This window comes from Ranitomeya imitator, chromosome 2 (genome assembly GCF_032444005.1).
Source record: "Ranitomeya imitator isolate aRanImi1 chromosome 2, aRanImi1.pri, whole genome shotgun sequence".
Lineage (NCBI taxonomy): Eukaryota > Metazoa > Chordata > Amphibia > Anura > Dendrobatidae > Ranitomeya > Ranitomeya imitator.
The window spans coordinates 572,468,325-572,493,544 of NC_091283.1; the positions used below are offsets into that span (position 1 = coordinate 572,468,325).

The 25,220-nt window shown below is 44.9% G+C and overlaps 1 protein-coding gene across 4 annotated transcripts; it reads right to left on the bottom strand.

The window, feature by feature from the left end:
• Window positions 1-830: 830 nt before the first annotated feature.
• MIF4GD (MIF4G domain containing) lies at window positions 831-24,893 on the bottom strand. Of its 4 annotated transcripts, XM_069752175.1 has the most exons (8): window positions 24,761-24,877; window positions 17,559-17,666; window positions 17,368-17,477; window positions 15,726-15,881; window positions 15,556-15,648; window positions 5,084-5,134; window positions 2,424-2,557; window positions 831-2,340 (listed from the first exon to the last, which is right to left on the bottom strand). In XM_069752175.1, the coding sequence occupies exons 2-7, from the start codon at window positions 17,626-17,628 to the stop codon at window positions 2,450-2,452; spliced, it is 588 nt and encodes a 195-aa protein (XP_069608276.1). In that variant the 5' UTR covers window positions 17,629-17,666; window positions 24,761-24,877; the 3' UTR covers window positions 831-2,340; window positions 2,424-2,449. The 4 variants fall into 4 exon arrangements, with proteins under 4 accessions (XP_069608276.1, XP_069608275.1, XP_069608274.1 ...); XM_069752174.1 differs by having other exon boundaries at window positions 831-2,557; XM_069752173.1 differs by having other exon boundaries at window positions 831-5,134; window positions 17,559-17,632; window positions 24,761-24,893.
• Between the last annotated feature and the right edge of the window lie 327 nt (window positions 24,894-25,220).

Genomic DNA, 25,220 nt, shown 5'->3' on the forward strand with positions numbered 1-25,220 from the left:
AATTTTACAAAGGGCACATTCTCGGTTCTTTGTTTTGTCGCTAGATTTCCTCGACCCCTAGTGATGAAATGGACCCTGTTACCATAAGGGTGACATTTACATAGATCACTCACCACCGCTGACAGTCAAGGGTACCGGTTTCGGAGGCTGGACAGATGCACATGCAGTGTCCCTTCTGGACGCCGAAGAGTCTTGCCTGACAGGATGACTGCTGCTCCTACCACTTGAGCGGCTGCTGCTGGTGGCTTGGCAAGGCATCTGGCGAGAGCTCCTGATGCGGCTGCTGTGACGGCGTCTGCTCCTGCTCCTGTTGACCCACTTCCATGATGAAGCTTTTGGGCATGAGCGCGTCTTCTGTGGTCATCCCCCCTTTTATGGGGGATCCACTGCCCTCCCCGCCTCCTCCGATGCCCAATGGTGGCCCCTCACCTCCTCTGCCGCACTGCCGGAGTCCTTTTCCACTGGCCACAAAGAAAAGAAAGAACCAATTATTATTATTATTATTATTATTTATTATTATAGCGCCATTTATTCCATGGCGCTTTACATGTGAGGAGGGGTATACATAATAAAACAAGTACAATAATCTTGAAAAATACAAGTCACAACTGGTACAGGAGGAGAGAGGACCCTGCCCGCGAGGGCTCACAATCTACAAGGGATGGGTGAGGATACAGTAGGTGAGGGTAGAGCTGGCCGTGCAGCGGTTTGGTCAATCGGTGGTTACTGCAGGTTGTAGGCTTGTCGGAAGAGGTGGGTCTTCAGGTTCTTTTTGAAGGTTTCGATGGTAGGCGAGAAGATGCAAAAGAACGTGCACACCTGCTACAAGATATATACCAAAATATCAAATAAATTTTATTACAAGCAAAGACACAATACAAATATAAAATCAATTAAAAACTGTACCAAAGTACACCACACCCCCATCTAACTGCCTATACAAGAAGTACAAAGTCTGCAAAAGGAGCAAGATCTACAGAAAACACGCTGTACGTAATAAACAATTAAACAAGGTCCACACAAAATATATCAAATAATATAAAGTGAACCAACATGAATATTATAGCAGAGATGACCAGACCAAGCCCTTTACGAAGCACATTATAGGCGTCCCTATATGTGTCGTAGATGATGACCAAGAAAAGAAGGGGGGCCTGCAGCGTATAAACATGTAAAAAATGTAATGATAGCCCTGTGAGGGTGAACGGGACCACTGCCAATGAGCTGGATCTCGCAGTATGCGAGCCTGCACAAAAAGCCTGGGAGCCACATAAGATAGAAAATAAATCAGGCAGAACCAATAGAGTACAATCTGGAGCCCGGTCACAAAACAGGCATGAAGATGTGGACCACAGCGAGGGCAGGAAAAAGTATCCAATGCTCAAGAAGTGAAGGCAGCAGACCTATAGGTGCAAAGATAGCCCGGGCATATCACGGCAGAGATGTGGGGTGTGGGAAGATCCCACGCGCATCGCTGCTGAAGAGCAGCTTCGTCAGGGAAGGTAATGCGCTAGGGTAAGTATCTGCTTCATATACAAGGAATAATGAGGAGAAGTATTACCGGTGTGCTGCGTCTGAGGTCCGGGACCGGAAGTGAGTCAGGGAGGGCGGTGCATACGTGGATTCAGCAAACAATCCAGCAAGTAAATAGACTTGCATGGAGAAAGAAAGAAGAGCCGCCGAACCAAATACTGGGGCAGAGAGAAAAAAGCTAGCACTATGTGCGGCCGCACAATAAGAAATAGAACTGGGCAGATAAAGAAGTAAAGCGCAAGTTGCACTACCGATCTGGATATAAGTATAAACAGGGCATACCTAATGTGTAAAGAAACCTGGGGGAAAAAAAGTAGTAGTAAGATCCCTAATACATGATTATATGCACAAATAAATATACACTGTCCACATATGTAATCCAGGGATGTTCCAAGATGAAGGTCCATACAGAGGGAACTGTAACACATCAAAATACAAATGTTCTGGTCCAGAAAATACTGCGTTTCCCAGCCAAGACAAAGTCCAGCCATAGATCAAAGATGCCCACCCAGAAAAGATCTTGTTCCTGCCGTGGGGGAGAGTAGATGTCTCAAAAAGTCCCAAATACCACAAAATAGCACCGCAACGGAGAGAAAAAAAATATCCACAAATCAAATAAGATAAAAAATTGAAGTTGCCAAAGAACAGGGCCCTGTGGTCGGAAAAACGTTAGCCCAGGAATCCGGTATAAAGTAGTTCTTCATTTAATCCTGAAGGTGCCATAGAGTTAAGACGAAAAATCCAACGGGCTTCATGTTGGAGGAGAAGTCTACGTCGGTCACCACCTCTTTCGTTATAAAAGATTTTCTGCAGGCCAAAAATTGAGGTATTACTGGGACTGCCACCATGGCATTTGAGGTAATGAAGTGCTAAAGGGGTCAAGACCTTACCCATCTTGCGGTCCGTAGAAGCCAGATTAATTGTAGACAGGTGCTTCTGTGCACGTCTCCTCAACTCCTGCGAGGTTTGACCGACGTAGACTTTCCGACAGGGACAGACGATGGCGTAGATGACAAAACTCGACCTGCGATTAACATATTAACAATCGCCGAGAAAGAATTGCTAGGAGGAGGCACGATCAGCTGAATATACAGACGCTGTAAGGCGGGGGACCTGGGTGACAGGCTGACACACGCAGTGCGCATGCCCAGGAATCCCAGCCCCGCACTGTGCATAATGCATAACACACTGCGGGGCTGGGATTCCCAAGGTGGGTGGCCGCACTGCCCGCACAGGCGCAGTCTGTAAGCCTGGCTGGGACGTCAGACGGCCAGAGCTTACTGCTCCTGCCCCACACAGTTGTACACAGCGCAGGTTTTGAAGCGAAAACAGAGCGGAGGGGGCGGCGCCGAAAGCCCCTGAAGATTGGAGTGACGGCAGAGTACCGGTTCAAGCTGAGGAGTGAGGACCCGCCTCCATGGACAAAGAGAGGTATTTTGGATAAATTTCAAAGCGCTCTATTTTGGGAATACATGAACAAAAAACTAAAAGAGCCACCTTGTTAGAATGCAGCATTACTGCTGCACAAGGTGGCTCTTTTAGTTTATAACGGCTGGAGGGGGTGACAGTGGCCCTTTAAGTAAAAGCATAGATTTACATATATATAAAATTGTATAGATATACACACGCACACACATTTTTGAGAAAAACTAACACCATATTAAAAATATTTTAATTAAAATTCATAAAAGCACCCTCGTTTGCATGTATTATAATAATCATGGTTATGCAGAAAAGTATACAATATCCCCAAAAAGTTTATAAAAAGTCAAAATAGCAAAGTCTGCTATGAAGCGCACCATTTTCCAATGGTATTGTGCATATTTGTGTACAAACTTCAGATGTGTGTGCAGATTCCATTCACTTACACAACATACACTCTGCAAAACTCACTCATGTCTTAAACCTCCCTAACACAATAACTTAATACAAGAAGTACAGTAACCCACTGATCATGGCTGTGACGTACATGTCTATCTTAGGGCTTACTGTATGTCATGGTTACCAGGAAGTTCTGGATTTAGAAAACCCACAGGTAGGTTTGATTCAGGTCAAGATACTATAAATACCCTAAAGATTATTTGTCACCAGGTACCGTATTTGCTACACCATCTGTGAGCAGCTTGATTTAGGGGCAGAGACTCTGATTCCAGCAATGTGTCACTTACTGGACTTCTTGCTGTAGTATTGATAAAATCACTATATTATCTACTGCAAATTTACTCATTTTTAAAAAGCTGAGATCTCTATAACCGTGCCCACACAGGTGATTGGCAGCTTTCTGAGTACACTGTGCACAGGCAGAAATATGCCAATCATTGGTGGGGACAGGGTTATAAAGAGCTCATAAATAAGGAGGACTACATAAAAGCAGGTTTACTAGGCCTGAAGTGATAAATCTCCTGCTGAGGAAACGGTGATTGTATAAAAATTACAGCAAGCAACCCCATAAGTGACACATCGTTGGAATCAGGGTCTCTGTCACTACATTATGTTGTTCTCAGGTGGCAAAATCCTGGTGACTTTTCCTTAAAAAAAAATTCTGAAGACTTGTTCAAAGTAATGAGAGATCTTAAATGTTTTGGGAATGCATAAGGCCCCCCTTTAAGAACTGTGTGGAAAGACTTCTAAAACTTAATTTTAAGTCTTGTAACGCCAAAGGGAAAAAGCAGAAGACATTCAAACTGCACTACCTTCCTTTAAAAACACTACAACCTAAGACCCTTGTTTCCTCAGACAGATTTATGTCCATAACAGGCAGTAACTAAGTACCGTAAGTTGATCGGTAAATGTTTGGGGTCCTTTCACCAGGACGCATACAAATGTCATAGGGACAATTGGCCATATGATCGTTCTGTCCATACACAGCCTTTTTTATACGGGGCAATGTGTTGCTGACAACGATGATCTATAGACCCAATTACATCGGCTGATTGGTTGTATTTACACATTGTGGGCATGTTACATTTTTTTTTACCCCACAATTGAGGTAGAACTGCCGCAATTTTGGAAAATTGTGTCAAATTGATTTTTTTGTAGCAAGAAATGCTATATGGCTGCAACATGTGAACGCAGTCTCATATGGGTGAATGATCTGGAAGGCGCTATGTATGAATGGTCATTATGCCTCTTTCATACGGGCGAGTAATCGTCCGATGTGTCTTCTCGGAGGTAAAGATTTCATCTTAAACCTTTTTTGTCAGAACAGTAATATCTTAAAAATATTAAAAAGCTTAAAACCCATAGGAAATACACGTCTGTACCATTTTAAGCTTGGGCATTTTTATACGCAAATCTACCGAATCATAGGGTTGAATTATTGCAATGTGTTCCGAACTCCATTGGCATGTGAAGTGACCCTCATCTGATGGGATCAGTCCGACACCTCACTGTAGTAATACTTTTGTGCAGCATCCGTCATTTTCCAGCCTGCCGCTCGATATTCTATCATTTCCAGCAGCAGAAGTTGTGCGAGAGAGCCCAGTCCACCTTGAAGCAGAAAACTATCCCGTAGAAGAGAAAACAGCTCATCCATTCTTTGGCCATTCACCTTCTCCAACTGTTCGCCAACCTTGTGCAACTGGAGAACCAAGCAGTCCACCTGACGACAAATACATGGGTCAGTGAGTATGTACACGAGTAGGAGTCCCGTTACAAGCAATGCTGAATTATGCCATGATTTATTTGCTTGAGCAAAAACTGATATAGTGCCTTTAAAGTACGGTTATACTATGAATATTGACAAGAAAACATCAAATTTATTTGGAATCCTGCGCTATGTATTTAACCCCTTTACCCCCAAGGGTGGTTTGCACGTTAATGACCGGGCCAATTTTTACAATTCTGACCACTGTCCCTTTATGAGGTTATAACTCTGGAACGCTTCAACGGATCCCAGTGATTCTGACATTGTTTTCTCATGACATATTGTACTTCATGGCAATGGTAAAAATTCTTTGATAGTACCTGCGTTTATTTGTGAAAAAAACGGAAATTTGGCGAAAATTATGAAAATTTCGCAATTTTCCAACTTTTAATTTTTATGCAATTAAATCACAGAGATATGTCACACAAAATACTTAATAAGTAACATTTCCCACGTGTCTACTTTACATCAGCACAATTTTGGAACCAAAATTTTTTTTTGTTAGGGAGTTATAAGGGTTAAAAGTTGACCAGCAATTTCTCATTTCTACAGCACCATTTTTTTTTAGGGACCACATCTCATTTGAAGTCATTTTGAGGGGTCTATATGATAGAAAATGCCCAAGTGTGACACCATTCTAAAAACTACACCCCTCAAGGTGCTCAAAACCACATTCAAGAAGTTTATTAACCCCTCTGGTGCTTCACAGGAATTTTTTGAATGTTTAAATAAAAATGAACATTTAACCTTTTTTTCACAAAAAATTTAATTCAGCTCCAATTTGTTTTATTTTACCAAGGGTAACAGGAGAAAATGGACCCCAAACATTGTTGTCCAATTTGTCCTGAGTACGCCGATACCCCACATTTGGGGGTAAACCACTGTTTGGGCGCATGGCAGAGCTCGGAAGTGAAGGAGCGCCATTTGACTTTTCAATGCAAAATTGACTGGAATTGAGATGGGACGCCATGTTTCGTTTGGAGAGCCACTGATGTGCCTAAACATTGAAACTTCCCACAAGTGACGCCATTTTGGAAAGTACACCCCCTAAGGAACTTATCTAGAGGTGTGGTGAGCACTTTGACCCACCAAGTGCTTCACAGAAGTTTATAATGTAGAACCGTAAAAATAAAAAATCATATTTTTTCATAAAAATTATCTTTTCGCACCCAATTTTTTATTTTCCCAAGGGTAAGAGGAGAAATTCGACCCCAAAAGTTGTTGTCCAATTTGTCCTGAGTACGCTGATACCCCATAACTCTACACCCCTAACTCTAATCCCAACCCTATTCCCAACTGTAAATGTAATCTAAACCCTAACTGTAACTTTAGCCCCAACCCCAACCCTAAGGCTGGGTTCACACTGCGTTGTGTGAACCCGTTTAACGGACTACGTTACACCGTGGCATAACGCGGTGTAACGTAGTCCGTTAACACCGCCATTACAAGCAATGGCGTGCGCTAGCGATGTGCCGTCATTGAGTGACGGACCCGAGACGCCGCCTGCAGCGTTTCCGGGTCCGTCACTGCTAGCTCGCCGCTAGCGCAGATGGAGCTAGCAGAAGCTCCATCTGCGCTAGCGCTGTGCAAGTGCCGGCACTTGCGTTAGTGCAGTCCGTTTAACGGATATGTTGAACGGACTGCACTAACGTAGTGTGAACCTAGCCTAACTGTAGCCCTAACCCTAACCCTAATGGGAAAATGGAAATAAAAACATTTTTTTAATTTTTCCCTAACTAAGGGGGTGATGAAGGGGGGTTTGATTTACTTTTATAGTGGGTTTTTAGCGGATTTTTATGATTGGCAGCCGTGACTGAAAGACGCTTTTTATTGCAAAAAATATTTTTTGCGTTACCACATTTTGAGAGCTATAATTTTTCCATATTTTGGTCCACAGAGTCATGTGAGGTCTTGTTTTTTGCGGGGCGAGTTGACGTTTTTATTGGTAACATTTTCGGGCACGTGACATTTTTTGATCGCTTTTTATTCCAATTTTTGTGAGGCAGAATGACCAAAAACCAGCTATTCATGAATTTCTTTTGGGGGGAGGCGTTTATACCGTTCCGCGTTTGGTAAAATTGATGAAGCAGTTTTATTCTTCGGGTCAGTACGATTACAGCGACACCTCATTTATATCATTTTTTTATGTTTTGGCGCTTTTATACGATAAAAACTATTTTATAGAAAAACTATTTTATAGAAAAAATAATTATTTTTGCATCGCTTTATTCTCAGGACTATAACTTTTTTATTTTTTTGCTGATGATGCTGTATGGCGGCTCGTTTTTTGCGGGACAAGATGACGTTTTCAGCGGTACCATGGTTATTTATATCTGTCTTTTTGATCGCGTGTTATTCCACTTTTTGTTCGACAGTATGATAATAAAGCGTTGTTTTTTGCCTCGTTTTTTTTTTTTTTCTTACGGTGTTTACTGAAGGGGTTAACTAGTGGGCCAGTTTTATAGGTCGGGCCGTTACGGACACGGCGATACTAAATATATGTACTTTTATTGTTTTATTTTTTTTATTTAGATAATGAAATGTATTTATGGGAATAATATTTTTATTTTTTTTTCATTATTTAGGATTTTTTTTTTTTTTTACACATTTGGAAAAATTTTTTTTTACTTTTTTACTTTGTCCCAGGGGGGACATCACAGATCGGTGATCTGACAGTTTGCACAGCACTCTGTCAGATCACCGATCTGACTTACAGTGCTGCAGACTTCACAGTGCCTGCTCTGAGCAGGCTCTGTGAAGCCACCTCCCTCCCTGCAGGACCCGGATGCCGCGGCCATCTTGGATCCGGGCCTGGAGCAGGGAGGGAGGTATGCAGACCCTCGCAGCAACGCGATCACATCGCATTGCTGCGGGGGGCTCAGGGAAGCCAGCAGGGAGCCCCCTCCCTGCGCGATGCTTCCCTGCACCGCCGGCACATCACGATCATGTTTGATCGCGGTGTGCTGGGGGTTAATGTGCCGGGGGCGGTCCGTGACCACTCTTGGCACATCGCGTGAGCGCCGCCGATCGCGCTGGACGTACTATCACGTCGGTGGTCATAGGGGCCCACCCCACCTCGACGGGGTAGTACATCCGATGTCAGAAAGGGGTTAATAAGCATATCCTGGCACCAACTATAAGGTCATGTGCACACGCTCAGTATTTGGTCAGTATTTTACCTCAGTATCTGTAAGCCAAAACCAGGAGTGGGTGATAAGTCCAGAAGTGGTGACGTGTTTCTATTATACTTTTCCTCTGATTGTTCCCCTCCTGGTTTTGACTTACAAATACGGAGGTAAAATACTGACCAAATACTGAACATGTGAATGTGGCCTAAGTGAGATTTTCTGCCACCTAATCAATTACCGTATATAGTCGAGTATAAGCCTACCCCCCTAATTTTGCCACAAAAACCAGGGAAAATTTAATGACTCGAGTATAAGCCTAGGGTGGAAAATGCAGCAGCTACTGGTAAAATTTCAAAAATAAAAATAGGTACCAATAAGAGTAAAATTAATTGAGACATCAGTAGGTTAAGTATTTTTGAATATCCATATTAAATCAGGAGCCCCATATAATTGTCCTTTCCTTACAGTTTTGCCGCACATGCAATTTTTTCTCTTGCTTTTCAGTACATCACAATATAAAATAAATGGTGTAATTTAAAAGTAGAATTCGTCCCACAAAAAAATAGCACTAATAAGGCTAATATGTGAACGAAAAAAATAAAAAAAAATAATGGATCTTGGAATGAGAGGAAAAAATTAAAATGCAAAAACAGAAAATAGTCATGATGCATAAAAGTTAAAAGACACCATGTATATATACCCTTAATCTTTTATGTCCATTTGATGGTGCTTCTTCTATTCCAAAAATACTGCCAGTGTATGAAAGCAGCAGAGACCTGGCGTTCCTTGTACAGCAAAAATAATCAGGTAGTATACAGTACAGGTCCTTCTCAAAAAATTAGCATATAGTGTTAAATTTCATTATTTACCATAATGTAATGATTACAATTAAACTTTCATAGATTATAGATTCATTATCCAGCAACTGAAATTTGTCAGGTCTTTTATTGTTTTAATACTGATGATTTTGGCATACAACTCCTGATAACCCAAAAAACCTGTCTCAATAAATTAGCATATTTCACCCATCCAATCAAATAAAAGTGTTTTTTAATAACAAACAAAAAAACCATCAAATAATAATGTTCAGTTATGCACTCAATACTTGGTCGGGAATCCTTTGGCAGAAATGACTGCTTCAATGCGGCGTGGCATGGAGGCAATCAGCCTGTGACACTGCTGAGATGTTATGGAGGCCCAGGATGCTTCAATAGCGGCCTTAAGCTCATCCAGAGTGTTGGGTCTTGCGTCTCTCAACTTTCTCTTCACAATATCCCACAGATTCTCTATGGGGTTCAGGTCAGGAGAGTTGGCAGGCCAATTGAGCACAGTAATACCATGGTCAGTAAACCATTTACCAGTGGTTTTGGCACTGTGAGCAGGTGCCAGGTCGTGCTGAAAAATGAAATCTTCATCTCCATAAAGCATTTCAGCCGATGGAAGCATGAAGTGCTCCAAAATCTCCTGATAGCTAGCTGCATTGACCCTGCCCTTGATGAAACACAGTGGACCAACACCAGCAGCTGACATGGCACCCCACACCATCACTGATGTGGGTACTTGACACTGGACTTCAGGCATTTTGGCATTTCCTTCTCCCCAGTCTTCCTCCAGACTCTGGCACCTTGATTTCCGAATGACATGCAAAATTTGCTTTCATCAGAAAAAAGTACTTGGGACCACTTAGCAACAGTCCAGTGCTGCTTCTCTGTAGCCCAGGTCAGGCGCCTCTGCCGCTGTTTATGGTTCAAAAGTGGCTTTACCTGGGGAATGCGGCACCTGTAGCCCATTTCCTGCACACGCCTGTGCACGGTGGCTCTGGATGTTTCCACACCAGACTCAGTCCACTGCTTCCTCAGGTTCCCCAAGGTCTGGAATCGGTCCTTCTCCACAATCTTCCTCAGGGTCCGGTCTCCTCTTCTCGTTGTACAGCGTTTTCTGCCACATTGTTTCCTTCCAACAGACTTACCATTGAGGTGCCTTGATACAGCACTCTGGGAACAGCCTATTTGTTGAGAAATTTCTTTCTGGGTCTTACCCTCTTGCTTGAGGGTGTCAATGATGGCCTTCTTGACATCTGTCAGGTCGCTAGTCTTACCCATGATGGGGGTTTTGAGTAATGAACCAGGCAGGGAGTTTATAAAAGCCTCAGGTATCTTTTGCATGTGTTTAGAGTTAATTAGTTGATTCAGAAGATTAGGGTAATAGGTCGTTTAGAGAACCTTTTCTTGATATGCTAATTTATTGAGACAGGTTTTTTGGGTTATCAGGAGTTGTATGCCAAAATCATCAGTATTAAAACAATAAAAGACCTGACAAATTTCAGTTGGTGGATAATGAATCTATAATATATGAAAGTTTAATTGTAATCATTACATTATGGTAAATAATGAAATTTAACACTATATGCTAATTTTTTGAGAAGGACCTGTATATATCCGAGTATAGGCCGACTCGAGTATAAGCCGAGGCACCTAATTTTACCATAAAAATCTGGGAAAACGTATTGACTCAAGTATAAGCCGGGTATGCATGGCTCCTCATCCCCATCCTGTTATGCATGGCTCCCTCATCCTTATCCTGGTATGCATGGCCTCCTCATCCCCATCCTGGTATGCATAGTCCCCTCATCCCCATCCTGGTATGCATGGCTCCTCATTCCCATCCTGGTATGCATAGTCCCCCCATCCCCATCCTGGTATGCATGGCCCCCTCATCCTGTTATGCATGGCGCCCTCATCCCCATCCTGTTATGCATGACGCCCTCATCCCTATCCTGGTATGCATGGCCTCCTCATCCTGGTATGCATAGTCCCCTCATCCCCATCCTGGTATGCATAGTCCCCTCATCCCCATCCTGGTATGCATGGCTCCTCATCCCCATCCTGGTATGCATAGTCCCCTCATCCCCATCCTGGTATGCATGGCCCCCTCATCCCCATCCTGTTATGCATGGCTCCCTCATCCCTATCCTGGTATGCTGTTGTGAATTCTGTTGTCGGGCTCCCTCCTGTGGTCATGAATGGTACTTCGGCTGGTTCTATCCATGGAATTCCTCTGGTGGCTGTGGGTGTTCCTGAGTTTCCTTCCACAGGTGATGAGGTTAATTTGTTAGCTGGCTGCTCTATTTAACTCCACTTAGATCTTTGCTCCATGCCACCTGTCAATGTTCCAGTATTGGTCTTGTTCACTCCTGGATCGTTCTTGTGACCTGTCTTCCCAGCAGTAGCTAAGTGCCCGCTTGTTTTTCTCTGGTTTGCTATTTTTCTGTCCAGCTTGCTATTTTGTTTGTGTCTTGCTTGCTGGAAGCTCTGGGACGCAGAGGGAGCGCCTCCGCACCGTGAGTCGGTGCGGAGGGTCTTTTGCGCCCTCTGCGTGGTCTTTTTGTAGGTTTTTGTGCTGACCGCAAAGCTACCTTTCCTATCCTCGGTCTGTTCAGTAAGTTGGGCCTCACTTTGCTAAATCTATTTCATCTCTGTGTTTGTATTTTCATCTTTACTCACAGTCATTATATGTGGGGGGCTGCCTTTTCCTTTGGGGAATTTCTCTGAGGCAAGGTAGGCTTTATTTTTCTATCTTCAGGGCTAGCTAGTTCCTTAGGCTGTGCCGAGTTGCATAGGGAGCGTTAGGAGCAATCCACGGCTATTTCTAGTGTGTGTGATAGGATTAGGGATTGCGGTCAGCAGAGTTCCCACGTCCCAGAGCTCGTCCTATATTATCAGTAACTATCAGGTCATTCCGTGTGCTCTTAACCATCAGGTCCATTATTGTCCTGACCACCAGGTCATAACAGTATGCATGGCCTCCTCATCCTGGTATGCATAGTCCCCTCATACCCATCCTGGTATGCATGGCCCCCTCATCCCCATCCTGTTATGCATGGCCTCCTCATCCCTATCCTGGTATGCATGGCCTCCTCATCCCTATCCTGGTATGCATGGCTCCTCATCCCCATCCTGTTATGCATGGCTCCCTCATCCCTATCCTGGTATGCATGGCCTCCTCATCCTGGTATGCATAGTCCCCTCATCCCCATCCTGGTATGCATAGTCCCCTCATCCCCATCCTGGTATGCATGGCTCCTCATCCCCATCCTGGTATGCATAGTCCCCTCATCCCCATCCTGTTATGCATGGCTCCCTCATCCCTATCCTGCTATGCATGGCCTCCTCATCCTGTTATGCATGGCGTCCTCATCCCTATCCTGGTATGCATGGCCTCCTCATCCTGGTATGCATAGTCCCCTCATCCCCATCCTGTTATGCATGGCTCCCTCATCCCCATCCTGGTATGCATGGCCTCCTCATCCTGTTATGCATGGCGCCCTCATCCCTATCCTGGTATGCATGGCCTCCTCATCCTGTTATGCATGGCGCCCTCATCCCTATCCTGGTATGCATGGCCTCCTCATCCTGGTATGCATAGTCCCCTCATCCCCATCCTGGTATGCATGGGCTCCTCATCCCCATCCTGGTATGCATAGTCCCCTCATCCCCATCCTGGTATGCATGGCCCCCTCATCCCCATCCTGTTATGCATGGCCTCCTCATCCCTATCCTGGTATGCATGGCTCCTCATCCCCATCCTGGTATGCATAGACCCCTCATCCCCATCCTGGTATGCATGGCCCCCTCATCCCCATCCTGTTATGCATTGCCTCCTCATCCCCATCCTGTTATGCATTGCCTCCTCATCCCTATCCTGGTATGCATGGCTCCTCATCCCCATCCTGGTATGCATGGTCCCCTCATCCCTATCCTTGTATGCATGGCTCCTCATCCATATCCTCTTAATCATGGCTCCTCATTAGTGATGAGCATGTGTGCTCGTTACTTGGGTTTTCCGAGCATGCTCGGGTGTTCTCCGAGTATCTTGGGTGTGCTCATAGATTATGTTTTGTGTCCCTGCAGTTGCATGATTTGCGACTGCTAGACAGCTTGAATAAATGTGGGGATTCCCTAACAAACAGGCAGTCCCTGCATGTGTTCAGGCTGTCTAGCAGCCGCAAATCATGCAGCTGTGGGGACACAAACAATATACGAGCACGCTCAAGATACTCGGAGAACAGCCGAGCATGCTCGGAAAACCCAAGTAACGAGCACACTCGCTCATCACTACTCATTATTCCTATCCATGTATGCATGGCTCCTCATTCCTATAGTTGTATGCATGGCTCCTCATCCCTATCCTTGTATGGATGGCCCTTATAAAAAAAAAAACAAAAAAAACACCTTTGTCCATCTTCTTCCGGTGCCAGCAGCTGATTTAGGATTGTAAGCAGCGCATGGCACTGATGTCATGTACTGTTTACAAGCAGAGCACAGCTGCCGGAATACTCACTGCACTCCACGCCGGGACTATGTGCATGGAGGGCAGTGAATATTCATTGATATTTATTAGTGCGCACAGTGTCAGCTGCTGGCTTCCTGCAGAGGTCGGGCGGTCACATGTGCCCTCTACTTAAGAGAAATTAATATTCACTTCTCTTAAGTAGAGGGCACACGTTACCGCCTAGCCGCTGCAGGAAGCCGGCGGATGCGACTACTGTGCCCGATATTACAGAGAAATGAATATTCACTGCCAACTAAGTGAATATTCATTTCTCTTTAGCAGTGGGCACAGGCTTTAGCTGCAGCAGCCGGCTACTGCCTCCTGTGATCCGCTGCTCCCCCTCCATCTTCTGAGACCCTAACTCGAGTATAAGCCGGGGGAGGGGCATTTTCAGCACACATAAAAAAAAGTGCTGAAAAAGGGATACAATTTTGGTTTGTGTCCCCATTTTCCAAGACATGTTATTTTTCCATCCATGGAGTTGTGTGATGACATTTTGGGTCCTGAGCTGAAGCTTATTTTTTACACTGATATGGGGTACATATGATCTTTCAATTATTTTAGAATGCATTTTTTCCAGGAAAGTGTGAATCCACACTTCTGGGGACAGGCAGAGATGAGTGCATCAGCAGGCCCCTGACTGCCATAGTAAGCCATAAAGGCACAGATGATTGGCCTCGGGGAGACCAAAACATCCAACACCGCGGAGACACCATCACGTGTTTCTCAATGCAGTGATTCCAGAACACTGCCCCCATCCCTTATGGGAAATATGCAGATGCATGTAAAGAAGCTGCGGAGACACCATCACGTGTTTCTCGACGCAAGCAATGAATAGCCAGGCCTTTCCCCGGGAAGGAACAACCACGGGAAGGGCAGCATCCTATGAAGGAAAGCCACCTATGCCAAGCATGGTATCCATCCACAGACAGCTGTTTCGGGGTTTTTGCCCCTCATCAGTGTGGAGTAGGAATCTGGCTATTAGGAGCAGTGCCTAGTAAAAAGGCTATAAAGGCACAGATGATTGGCCTCGGGGAGACCAAAACATCCAACACCGCGGAGACACCATCACGTGTTTCTCAACGCAGTGATTCCAGAACACTGCCCCCATCCCTTATGGGAAATATGCAGATGCATGTAAAGAAGCTGCGGAGACACCATCACGTGTTTCTCGACGCAAGCAGTGAATAGCCAGGCCTTTCCCCGGGAAGGAACAACCACGGGAAGGGCAGCATCCTATGACACCTTTCTACTAGGCACTGCTCCTAATAGCCAGATTCCTACTCCACACTGATGAGGGGCAAAAACCCCGAAACAGCTGTCTGTGGATGGATACCATGCTTGGCATAGGTGGCTTTCCTTCATAGGATGCTGCCCTTCCCGTGGTTGTTCCTTCCCGGGGAAAGGCCTGGCTATTCACTGCTTGCGTCGAGAAACACGTGATGGTGTCTCCGCAGCTTCTTTACATGCCATGGTAAGCCATCGTTGCCCCACAATCGCGTTGAGAGGCTGATGGTGACCTGGTATGCATGAGCACCAACTATTACACCATTTCTACACCACTGTGAGAGATGGAGAGCGGCACAGATACCGGCTACATAATATATCCAGCATCTACCTTGTGTGGAGAGCACTTAGCTCACCTCTCTACACATTGGAACCCCTGCAACTATGTACATGTAAGCAATTTTGTGCTACAGGGTTATTGTAGGAAAAGGGTCTCTACAGAGTAGCAAAACTATGGAATGCCCATCCCTGTCAGATGCTTACACTCTCGAACCTTTAATACTTTTATGGCAAATTATAACATAATTTGCACGCAACTCCTTCACACCCCAAACGCAGCACCATCAAAAATGGCAGGCAAATCTGAAAATTTACTCTCACACAAGTTATGTGAATTATTTGACTTCATACCTCCTCCTCCCTCTGTAAGCTGTCAGGCTGTGCAAGCTGGAAGAGGCAGTCATATACAGGATTAACCAAGGCCAGCATTGGCATGTTATTGACCTATGGGGAGAGATATACAGGGATAATAACCATATCAGAAAATGGAGAGAATACTAACAGGATTCTGTGATACTTACTCTTAAATAGTCAAAAATATTGCAGATGAAGCTGACATAGCAGACCCATTCCTGCACGGAGCGAGCCCGCAGCTCTTCCCGGTTCTGATATTCACTTTGTAGTCGGTTCAAGAGTGAGGATCGGAAGACGCTGCGACCCGACTCTTTACTCTCTGCCTGAGGGGTAGAAGGTAAATCCATTGGAAGAACCGCAGACGTCTTTGAGGTGTAGCTAACACTTTCGGTCAGCATTGTCCCTAAAGAAGAATACTGTGCCTATAGTTCTGTAAAAGAGATTTGTAGGTGTGTACAGCCATTATGGGGAACATTTGGCCAGTATTGTCTCATGCATGGACCTTTACAAATAGCAGCTAAGACACAGGTTGCACAACCAAAGGCTTCCTCTAAGCGCTGATACATTACAGCATAATGCAAGTGAATGGGGTCACATTGTAACGCTCTCACTACAGCGAAAGGCAACCAGCAAAAAGTACAACTGGTTCCAACTGTGAGAGCCAAAAAAGCGTGTAGCACCAGCCTTATAATTAGATTCCTTTAGTTATTTTTTTCTTTTTTATAAGGGGCCGCATGAGAAGTTTGGATGGTTTTAGAGGGCCGAACTAATATAATTACTGTATTCCTAGGACATTCCTTTAATACTACTACATGAATCAGGCCATCATGCACAGAGAACTGGAAAAAAGGTTGGAGCACCCCTCTAAAGGCAAACACCATATTTGCACACAAAGAATGCTACTTCCCATGGGGAGTGGAGGCTTCTCCCTCTTGGTTGCCCCATTTCAAACACATCAGATTCTCAGAACAATTTACCGATCACTTGTATGTGATTTGAAGTGATGTTCAATGTAAACAGGGCTTAAAGTATTTCTGCACGTTTACGGTATGTGACTTTTCAGAATCTCCTCTGATTGCTGTAGGCCAAACGCTTATTTGACCAACAAATATTCCACTTGCCCCTCTCCTTTGCGATATGAACTGGGTTTCATTAGAAATGTTGCCAGCTTTGGTTTTTATAGGCTCTTTGCTCCCCAGCATACTTAACATTGATATCGCCAAAAATCAGCTTAGAATAAAAAAATAAAAAAGATGGATAACAATTAGAAACTTCTTTAAGACGTCATAGTGAGCTGACTGATGGATTCTCAGTAAGGTCTTTCTGCAGACAGGAATAGACAATCCAATACAGTGGTTACAGAAGGCAAATCGTGCACATTTTTTAATTAACCCCAATTTCATAAATGACTTTTAGCCTCAATTACATGCATTTAGGTCCCAAAAAATGGCTTCAAAAGGTGGAGAACCTCTAAGGCAGTGTTCCCCAAGTTCGGTCCTCAAGAGCCACCAACGGGTCATGTTTTCAGGAGTTCCTTAGTATTGCCCAGGCGATAATTCCATCATCTAGACAGGTAACAATTCCATCACCAGGGCAATACTAAGGAAATCCTGAAAACATGACCTGTTGGTGGCTCTTGAGGATTGGAGTTGGGGAACACTGCTCTAAGGTATGAACCTGAATCAAGGAGTTTCTGGTCATTTTTCCCATTCTGGGTGTATATGTTCTCCACAGCAGATATGACATATAGAAAAGTGAGCATCACATCGCGACTGCCGCGTGTCTACGTATTCTGCGCTGAGGTCTTACCTGAATGATAGTGTAGCACATTTTCCCGGCTTCTTTGCTGAACATAGCATCCCTAAGTGACTGTTCCACAATCACATTAGCCACCTTCTCCAGATCTACGCTGGACGGCTCTGTCACGGGATGAATGATCACGATGAAGCAGGTACACATGAGATACTACAGCATACAGATTTACACTCGGGATTACTAACCTTTTAAAGCAGTCTTAAGAAGATTTTGAGTTTCAGCATCAAATACTTGGATTTTGTATTCTTCCCCCATGGTCCTGAGTGAGGAAAACACGGCAAGAGGGAAAAATCCTTGAAAATAAATGAGAGATCAGAACTAAAAACAGCCACAACCAGCACAGTACTGTACTTATGTAGTCAGGCCATGAGTGTAATATATAGCTGTAAAGTCATGGTCTACAATTATGTACCAATTAGGACATTACATAGGGAGGGTTCCCACTCGGCGCCACTAACTAGCTGCCCTTGTGGGCGAGATCAGCAGTCCATGTATTACATAGATGACTTTCATTTTATTAGTATATATGCATGAGGGGCATTTGGTTGCCCCCATCTTTCCCATACAGGTATTAATCAGAGCTAAGCTGCATGCTATCTCTTTCCCATTTAATTCGAGGCCTCGCTGGGGTGAGAGGTGAATCACTAGATTTAGGTTCCATCCATTCTAGTGGTTGGATGACATACGCTTTTTGAAAAAAAAAAATTAAAAAAAAATACCTACATACTTCATTTTTAGGTGTGTTTTTTCAGCATTTTTAACCCATTCTAATAAACGGGGGAAAAATGCATAAAAAACGCATCAAAACCGCACCTTTTTTCTGCAGCATTTTTCCTGCTCTCATGTGCGATGCAGAAAGATTGGGGATGTGAGGATGACGTAGGACAGGTCATCCACATTAAGCATGGCAAGACGACGGCGATTGCGGGAAAAGAGGTGATTCCGAGCAAGACCAGTGACGCCCACTGCATCAGATTGCGCCGTAGGTGGGGAGTATTATAAAAAGGGTTTTTCTGGATATGCAGAGCGTGTTGGCGACAGGTTGCTAGACTGCTGTAAATAGATGCTGTCAATTTTGCAGCGGCTCCACCCCCGGCTTCTTTTTTCTATAATTTACATTATGACTAGCGAGTGGCTCACTGGTGGACCATGCCCGGAGAATGAACATGATACTTCTATTAACCATTTCAGGGTTTCTGAATAAAGAAGAGGTTAAAAAAAAAGTGACAAAAGACTGACCAAGTGAACAACAATGTCATTTTTAAAATTCAGTGAATCATATTCATTTTTTGCGGTGATTTTTCAGGTGGCATCTGCCCAAATAACACACCATGTGCACATACCTTTAGGCCACGGTCACACGTTCAGTATTTTACATCAGTATCTGTAAGGCTACGTTCACACTGCGTTATGGTGGTCTGTTAAACAGACTATGTTACACCGCAGCATAACGCGGTGTAACGTAGTCCGTTAACGCCGCCATTGAAAGCAATTTCAGACGCATCGCTAGCGCACGAGATGTGAGATGTGCCGTCATTGAGTGACGGACCCGGAGACGCGGGCTGCAGCGTTTCCGGGTCCGTCACTGCTAGCGCAGATAGAGCTAGCAGATGCTCTATCTGTGCTAGCGCGATTAACGCCGGCACTTGCATTAACAGCAGCCCGTTACCATATGTGCTGAACGGGCTGCTGCTAACGCAATGTGAACCCAGCCTAAGCCAAAACCAGAAGTGGGTGATAAATACAGAAGTGGTGACGTGTTTCTATTACTTTTCCTCTGACTTTTCCACTCCTGGTTTTGGCTTACAAATACTGATGTAAAATACTGACCAAATACTGAACGTGGCGTTATAGAATGTGTGCTCGACTGTGCAAAATTTGGTATTCAGCACTGAGATGATCGGTGTAGAACAGAACATACCAGTTTACAGCACATATAAGGGTTCCGGTGGGTGTATATAAGGGTGAAATCCCCCAATGTGTTCATTGAACATAGACCCCAATGTATGCCGATATAGAAAAGGACACGTCAACAGTCACAGAAGAGCACGTATTCGATAAGGCCACATTCACATGTTCAGTAATTGGTCAGACTTTGGGTCTGGGCACACATTGCAGGTTTTTTTGGCGCACATTGGTTCCAAATGCTGAAGCATTTCCTATACCCAGCAAAGTGGATGTGGATATTTTCCTTGCAGATTAAATCTGCAGTATGTCAATTCTTTCAGTGCTGCTGAGTTCACCCATACTAATGAATGGGGAGCATGCATAAAAAACAATAGGATTTTACGCTGTTTTTCTGGCCAACAAATCAGTATTTGCAGATTTTTTCTGCAGCACATACCCTTATGCTGTGCAGAAAACATTGCTCCGTTGGCCATCTATACAAGAGAGTACAGCAGGCTATGCTTTCCTGTACAGAAAAAAAGTACACCTGCCTGATGTATAGTAAAAGGAAGCACTTTTGGAATCCATAGGATCTATAAGGGATCCACTCCGTGTATGCGCTGGTTCAGGATATACTGACTGGGATGTACAAGGCAGGATATGATCAACAAAAACGGTATATATGATTAGCAATGGACCTAAAACTTAACTTTCATCATCTCCAAAAAATAGAAAGAAACGAAAAAAAGTGCCAAACTGAAACCACTTACGGTAAATGAAAAAACAAACATGACACAAGACACAAAAAAGGAAAAGGGGTATAAAAAGGCTGATGGCAATATTTGTGGTATGGTCCTGTACAGGAACCTATACCAAAAGTGTGCCCAGAAGTGGCTCTCTCAAAGATGAGTAGACCACAAACAAAGTCTATTGTCAGCAAGGCTGCCAGAAAAGGCAAATGAGCTTGAGGAGCCTACAAACGTGCTGTTTAGCTTATATCATACTCATCTATATACCGTATATAAGAGGCATCGTGATTACTCGCTAATCCCGTCCCCTGCAAAGTAGCTCCGCCCCCCACATTACCACACGAGGCTGCGTCCCCACACATTACCACACGAGGCTGCGTCCCCACACATTACCACACGAGGCTGCGTCCCCACACATTACCACACGAGGCTGCGTCCCCCCACATTACCACACGAGGCTGCGTCCCCGCACATTACCACACGAGGCTGCGTCCCCCCACATTACCACACGAGGCTGCGTCCCCCCACATTACCACACGAGGCTGCGTCCCCCCACATTACCACACGAGGCTGCGTCCCCCCACATTACCACACGAGGCTGCGTCTCCCCCACGTTACCAAACGAGGCTGCGTCCCCCCACATTACCACACGAGGCTGCGTCTCCCCCACGTTACCACACAAGGCTGCGTCCCCCCACATTACCACACGAGGCTGCGTCCCCCTACATTACCACACGAGGCTCCGTCCCCCCACATTACCACACGAGGATCCGTCACCACACATTACCACACGAGGCTCCGTCTTCCGTTCTCAGGATGCATTGTGAAATTACCCAGATGACTTCGCGGTCTCGTGAGACCGCCAAGTCTTCTGGGTAATTTCGCAATGCATCGCTGGGAACGGAAGATGGCGGCAGGCGCGAGCGGCTCGGAGGACTACGGAGGGTGAATATAGCAGGTTTTTTGCTTTTTTATTATTTTTAACATTACATTTTTTTACTATTGATGCCGCATAGGCAGCATCAATAGTAAAAAGTTGGGGACACACAGGGTTAATAGCGGCGGTAACGGAGTGCGTGACCCGCGGCATAACGCGGTCCGTTACATCCGGCATTAACCCAATGTGAGTGGTGACCGGAGGGGAGTATGCGGGCTGTTGTGAATTCCGCTCTTGGGCTCCCTCTGGTGGTTGTAAGTAGCATTTTTGTGAGTTCTGCTCTTTGGCTCCCTCCTGTGGTTTTGAGTGGTATGGCTGCTTCTTGGATTTAGCTTCAGCAGCTGTTTTCACTGATCGTCTTTCTGGCTCGGCTATATTAGTCTGGCCTTATCCCTCATTCAATGCCAGTTGTCAATTGTTCCTGCCTGGAGTCATTGCTCTTAGGACTTTCCTGACACTCTGACCAGTTCATCAAAGCCAAGTCCTTGCTTGTCCTTTTGCGGTTCTCTTGTTGTGGACTTTGTTGTTCAGCACTTTCTTTGTTTTTGTTCATTTGTCCAGCTTTTCAGTATGGATCTATTCAGTTAAGCTGGAAGCTCTGGGCAGCAGAGTTTGCCCTCCACACCTTTAGTCAGGTGTGGAGATTTTTGCATTTCTCTGCGGTGGACTTTTTCTAGTTTTTTTTACTGACCGTACAGCGTTCTGTTATGTACTATTTCTATTTAGCTAGAAGTGGCCTCCTGTGCTAAATCTTGTTTCATACTACGTATGTCATTTCCTTCTCCTCTCACAGTCATTATTTGTGGGGGGCTAATCTGTTGTGAATTCTGTTATCGAACTCCCTCCTGTGGTCATGAATGGTACTTCGGCGAGTTCTGTCCATGGACTCCCTCTGGTTGCTGTGAGTGGTGCTGCTGCTTCTGAGGTTCCTTCCACAGGTGACGGAGTTTATTCGTTGGCTGGCTGCTCTATTTAACTCCACTCAGATCGTTACTCCATGCCAGCTGTCAATGTTCTTGTACTGGTTCTGTTCGCTCTTGGATCTTTCTGGTGACCTGTCTACTCCAGCAGAAGCTAAGTCCCTGCTAGTTATTATTTGTTCATTGTTTTCTGGTCCAGCTTGCTATCATGATTTTGTTTTGCTAGCTGGAAGCTCTGGGATGCAGAGTGGCACCTCCGCACCGTGAGTCGGTGCGGAGGTCTTTTTGCACACTCTGCGTGGTCTTTTTGTAGTTTTTGTGCTGACCGCAAAGATACCTTTCCTATCCTCAGTCTGTTTAGTAAGTCGGGCCTCTCTTTGCTGAAACCTGTTTCATTTCTGTGTTTGTGACTTTCATCTTTACTCACAGTCAATATATGTGGGGGGCTGCCTTTTCCTTTGGGGAATTTCTCTGAGGCAAGGTAGGCTTTATTTTCTATTTCTAGGGCTAGTTAGCTCTTAGGCTGTGAAGAGGCGTCTAGGCCGTGTTAGGTACGCTCCACGGCTATTTCTAGTTGTGTGATAGGATTAGGGGTTGCGGTCAGCAGAGTTCCCACTTCCCAGAGCTTGTCTTGTGTGAGTTTAACCATCAGGTCGTTCCTGGTGCTCCTAACCATCATGTCCATAACACTAATCTATCCTTTGGGGATTTTCTCTGAGGCAAGATAGTTTTCCTGCTTCTATCTTTAGGGGTAGTTAGCTCTTAGGCTGTGACGAGATGCCTAGGCCGAGTTAGGAGCATTCCACGGCTACTTCTAGTGTTGTGTTGAGCTTAGGGACTGCGGTCAGTATAGTTGCCACCTGCTCAGAGCTAGACGCATGTCGCTCCCTAATCACCAGATCATAACAGCGGGCGCCGGGCAGTGACTGTGGGGAGTAAGGAGCGGCCATTTTCTTCCGGACTGTGCCCGTCGCTGATTGGTCGTGGCTGTTTTGCCACAACCAATCAGCAACTTGGATTCCATGACAGACAGAGGCCGCGACCAATGAATATCCGTGACAGACAGAAGGACAGACAGAAGGACAGACAGACGGAAGTGACCCTTAGACAATTATATAGTAGATGACACATTGTCCATATCATTTATCTAGCCATGTACCAATAAGCACAAAACCGCCCCATCATATTGCCATGCTCAAAATTGTACAAGAGTATATATCTGGCACACTATTGTCCATCAGCATACAATATTGCAGCATATGTAATGAACTGAAGGGCCCAAAATGGTGAATAGCATCCCAAGACTCCTACTCTGTAACGGGCCATATGCCCATCCCTTAGTCCATTATCAGTAGGAAGCCTTGTATAGTGATGCAGATAGCCACATTTTTTCACCTGCAAAGAAAGCGTGATCACAACCCGTATATGTGCTTCAGTATCATTAATAGGGTTATATATCCCTTATTAGCACCAGAGCCTGTGTCACTTTCAGTTTAAAGCGGTGATATGGTTAGATCTCACCCATTTCCTGAGGGGGCTGTACCATGTTCCTTCAGATACAGGAAACGGATGATGGGCCTCTATAGCGTCTTCCGACGCGTTTCATCCTCTCACGGATTCATCAGGGGAGTGTAAGCGATCGCTCTAGTGGCTGTATTACATATTCCCCATCTGTGTCCTTTAAATAGTTTACGAACCGGAAGTGCGTCAGACGCCGACCGTCAGCTGAGTATGGCGTGTGACTCACTTCCTGTGCCTGGACCGCACTCTTACACCTGTGGAACGCACATAATGCGCGATATACCAGGCTGGCGATATGTCGTAAAGCTGGATCGCATTCATAATGTTTGGGAAACTTGTAGTGCGCCTACATAGAAGACAGGTATCACACTAACAGCGGCATATCGCCCATGCATGTCTTAGCATACGTGCGTCCCCCCAGAAAAAACCCCGGTATATCAACATGAGAAACTGCCATCCATTCCGGGAGATCTCAGGGATGGTTTCTTGCCTGTACGTTGGAAAAAAGACCTTAGTTCAGCCCCTGCGGAGATAAACCAAATAGGCCGAACATCTTGTCTATATTACACCACAGATCAAACCATCATAGGTATGATGCCACAAAACACTACACGCACAGGAAAAGGAAACAAGACAAATATTAATCTATCCAGCCACAAAAGTCCCGTTTATTCCTTATGGTGCGATTCAGGATTTTCTTCGAACTTTATAAAAATACCAATGGTTATTAAGATACTGAGTAATATAGGGAAATTTGATTACAGAACCTCTGTACAAAAAAGATTAGATGTTAATCTGGGCTGGGGATGAGGATTTTTGAAGTTTATTTTATGTGATTATACCCATGATTGTTATAGTGGGTACAAATATGAAAAATCATATGTGCCACATAAAAAGTCAATGAGAGATACCACTGCCTTTTATGAACTGCACTGTCCTCTAGTAACAATCTATGCTTACATGAACCTACCTAGCGCGGAGGTTGGCACCCTAGAGACCTGCACAAGTGGCGCCCCACTCAACGGCGGCTGTCCCTGTATAACTGACCCTAAAGAGCCCTATAATAGATAGAAAAGTATATAAGCACACAAATACAATAGGGGCACATGGTATATATAGAATGTATGGTATGCACATGGTATATAGAAGTGCAGGGGTGACATGGGGGCACTGGGCACCAGCATAACACTAAGGGCCAGCCAGGAGAGGGCAGAGCACCCGCACTGCAGCCCAGTCATTATACCCAGCAGGGTGCAGCCATATTGCCAGGACCTGATGGGACATAAATCACACGTGTCACCAGTAAATCAGCCAGCTCACTGACACAGCAGCGTGGGCCACTGCCGTCCGGTGACTGCACGCTCCACACTCACCTGTTAGCCGAGCACCGCCATGATGGCCGCACAGGAGGCTGTTTGTAAGGATACAATCTCAGGCTAGGCCCCGGCTGGAGTAGTAACACAGGGCCTCAGTAACCTCCACCTCACAGCGACACCTAGCGGGAATCTGCAGCTACAGCGTCACCTGTTAGAACAAGGGAAACAGCGACACCTAGTGGATAATATTCATAAATGTGGGAGTTTGTATTTCAGTATGATTACATCTGGTTATAAATCAACAGGTCTGAATTCATTTGTTGTCATATGTACAAATAAAACTATACAAAATAAATTTCACCTGCCACTGTAAAAAAAAATCTTAATAATGGAAGAGCTAAACAGAATATGGATTACAATATATGGTGCAAATTAAGGTGTAACAGAAAAACGTATTAGTGCAAAACTAAAGCAAGTAGCCCAGTAAAAGGCACATCATCGGAATCAGGGTCGCCGC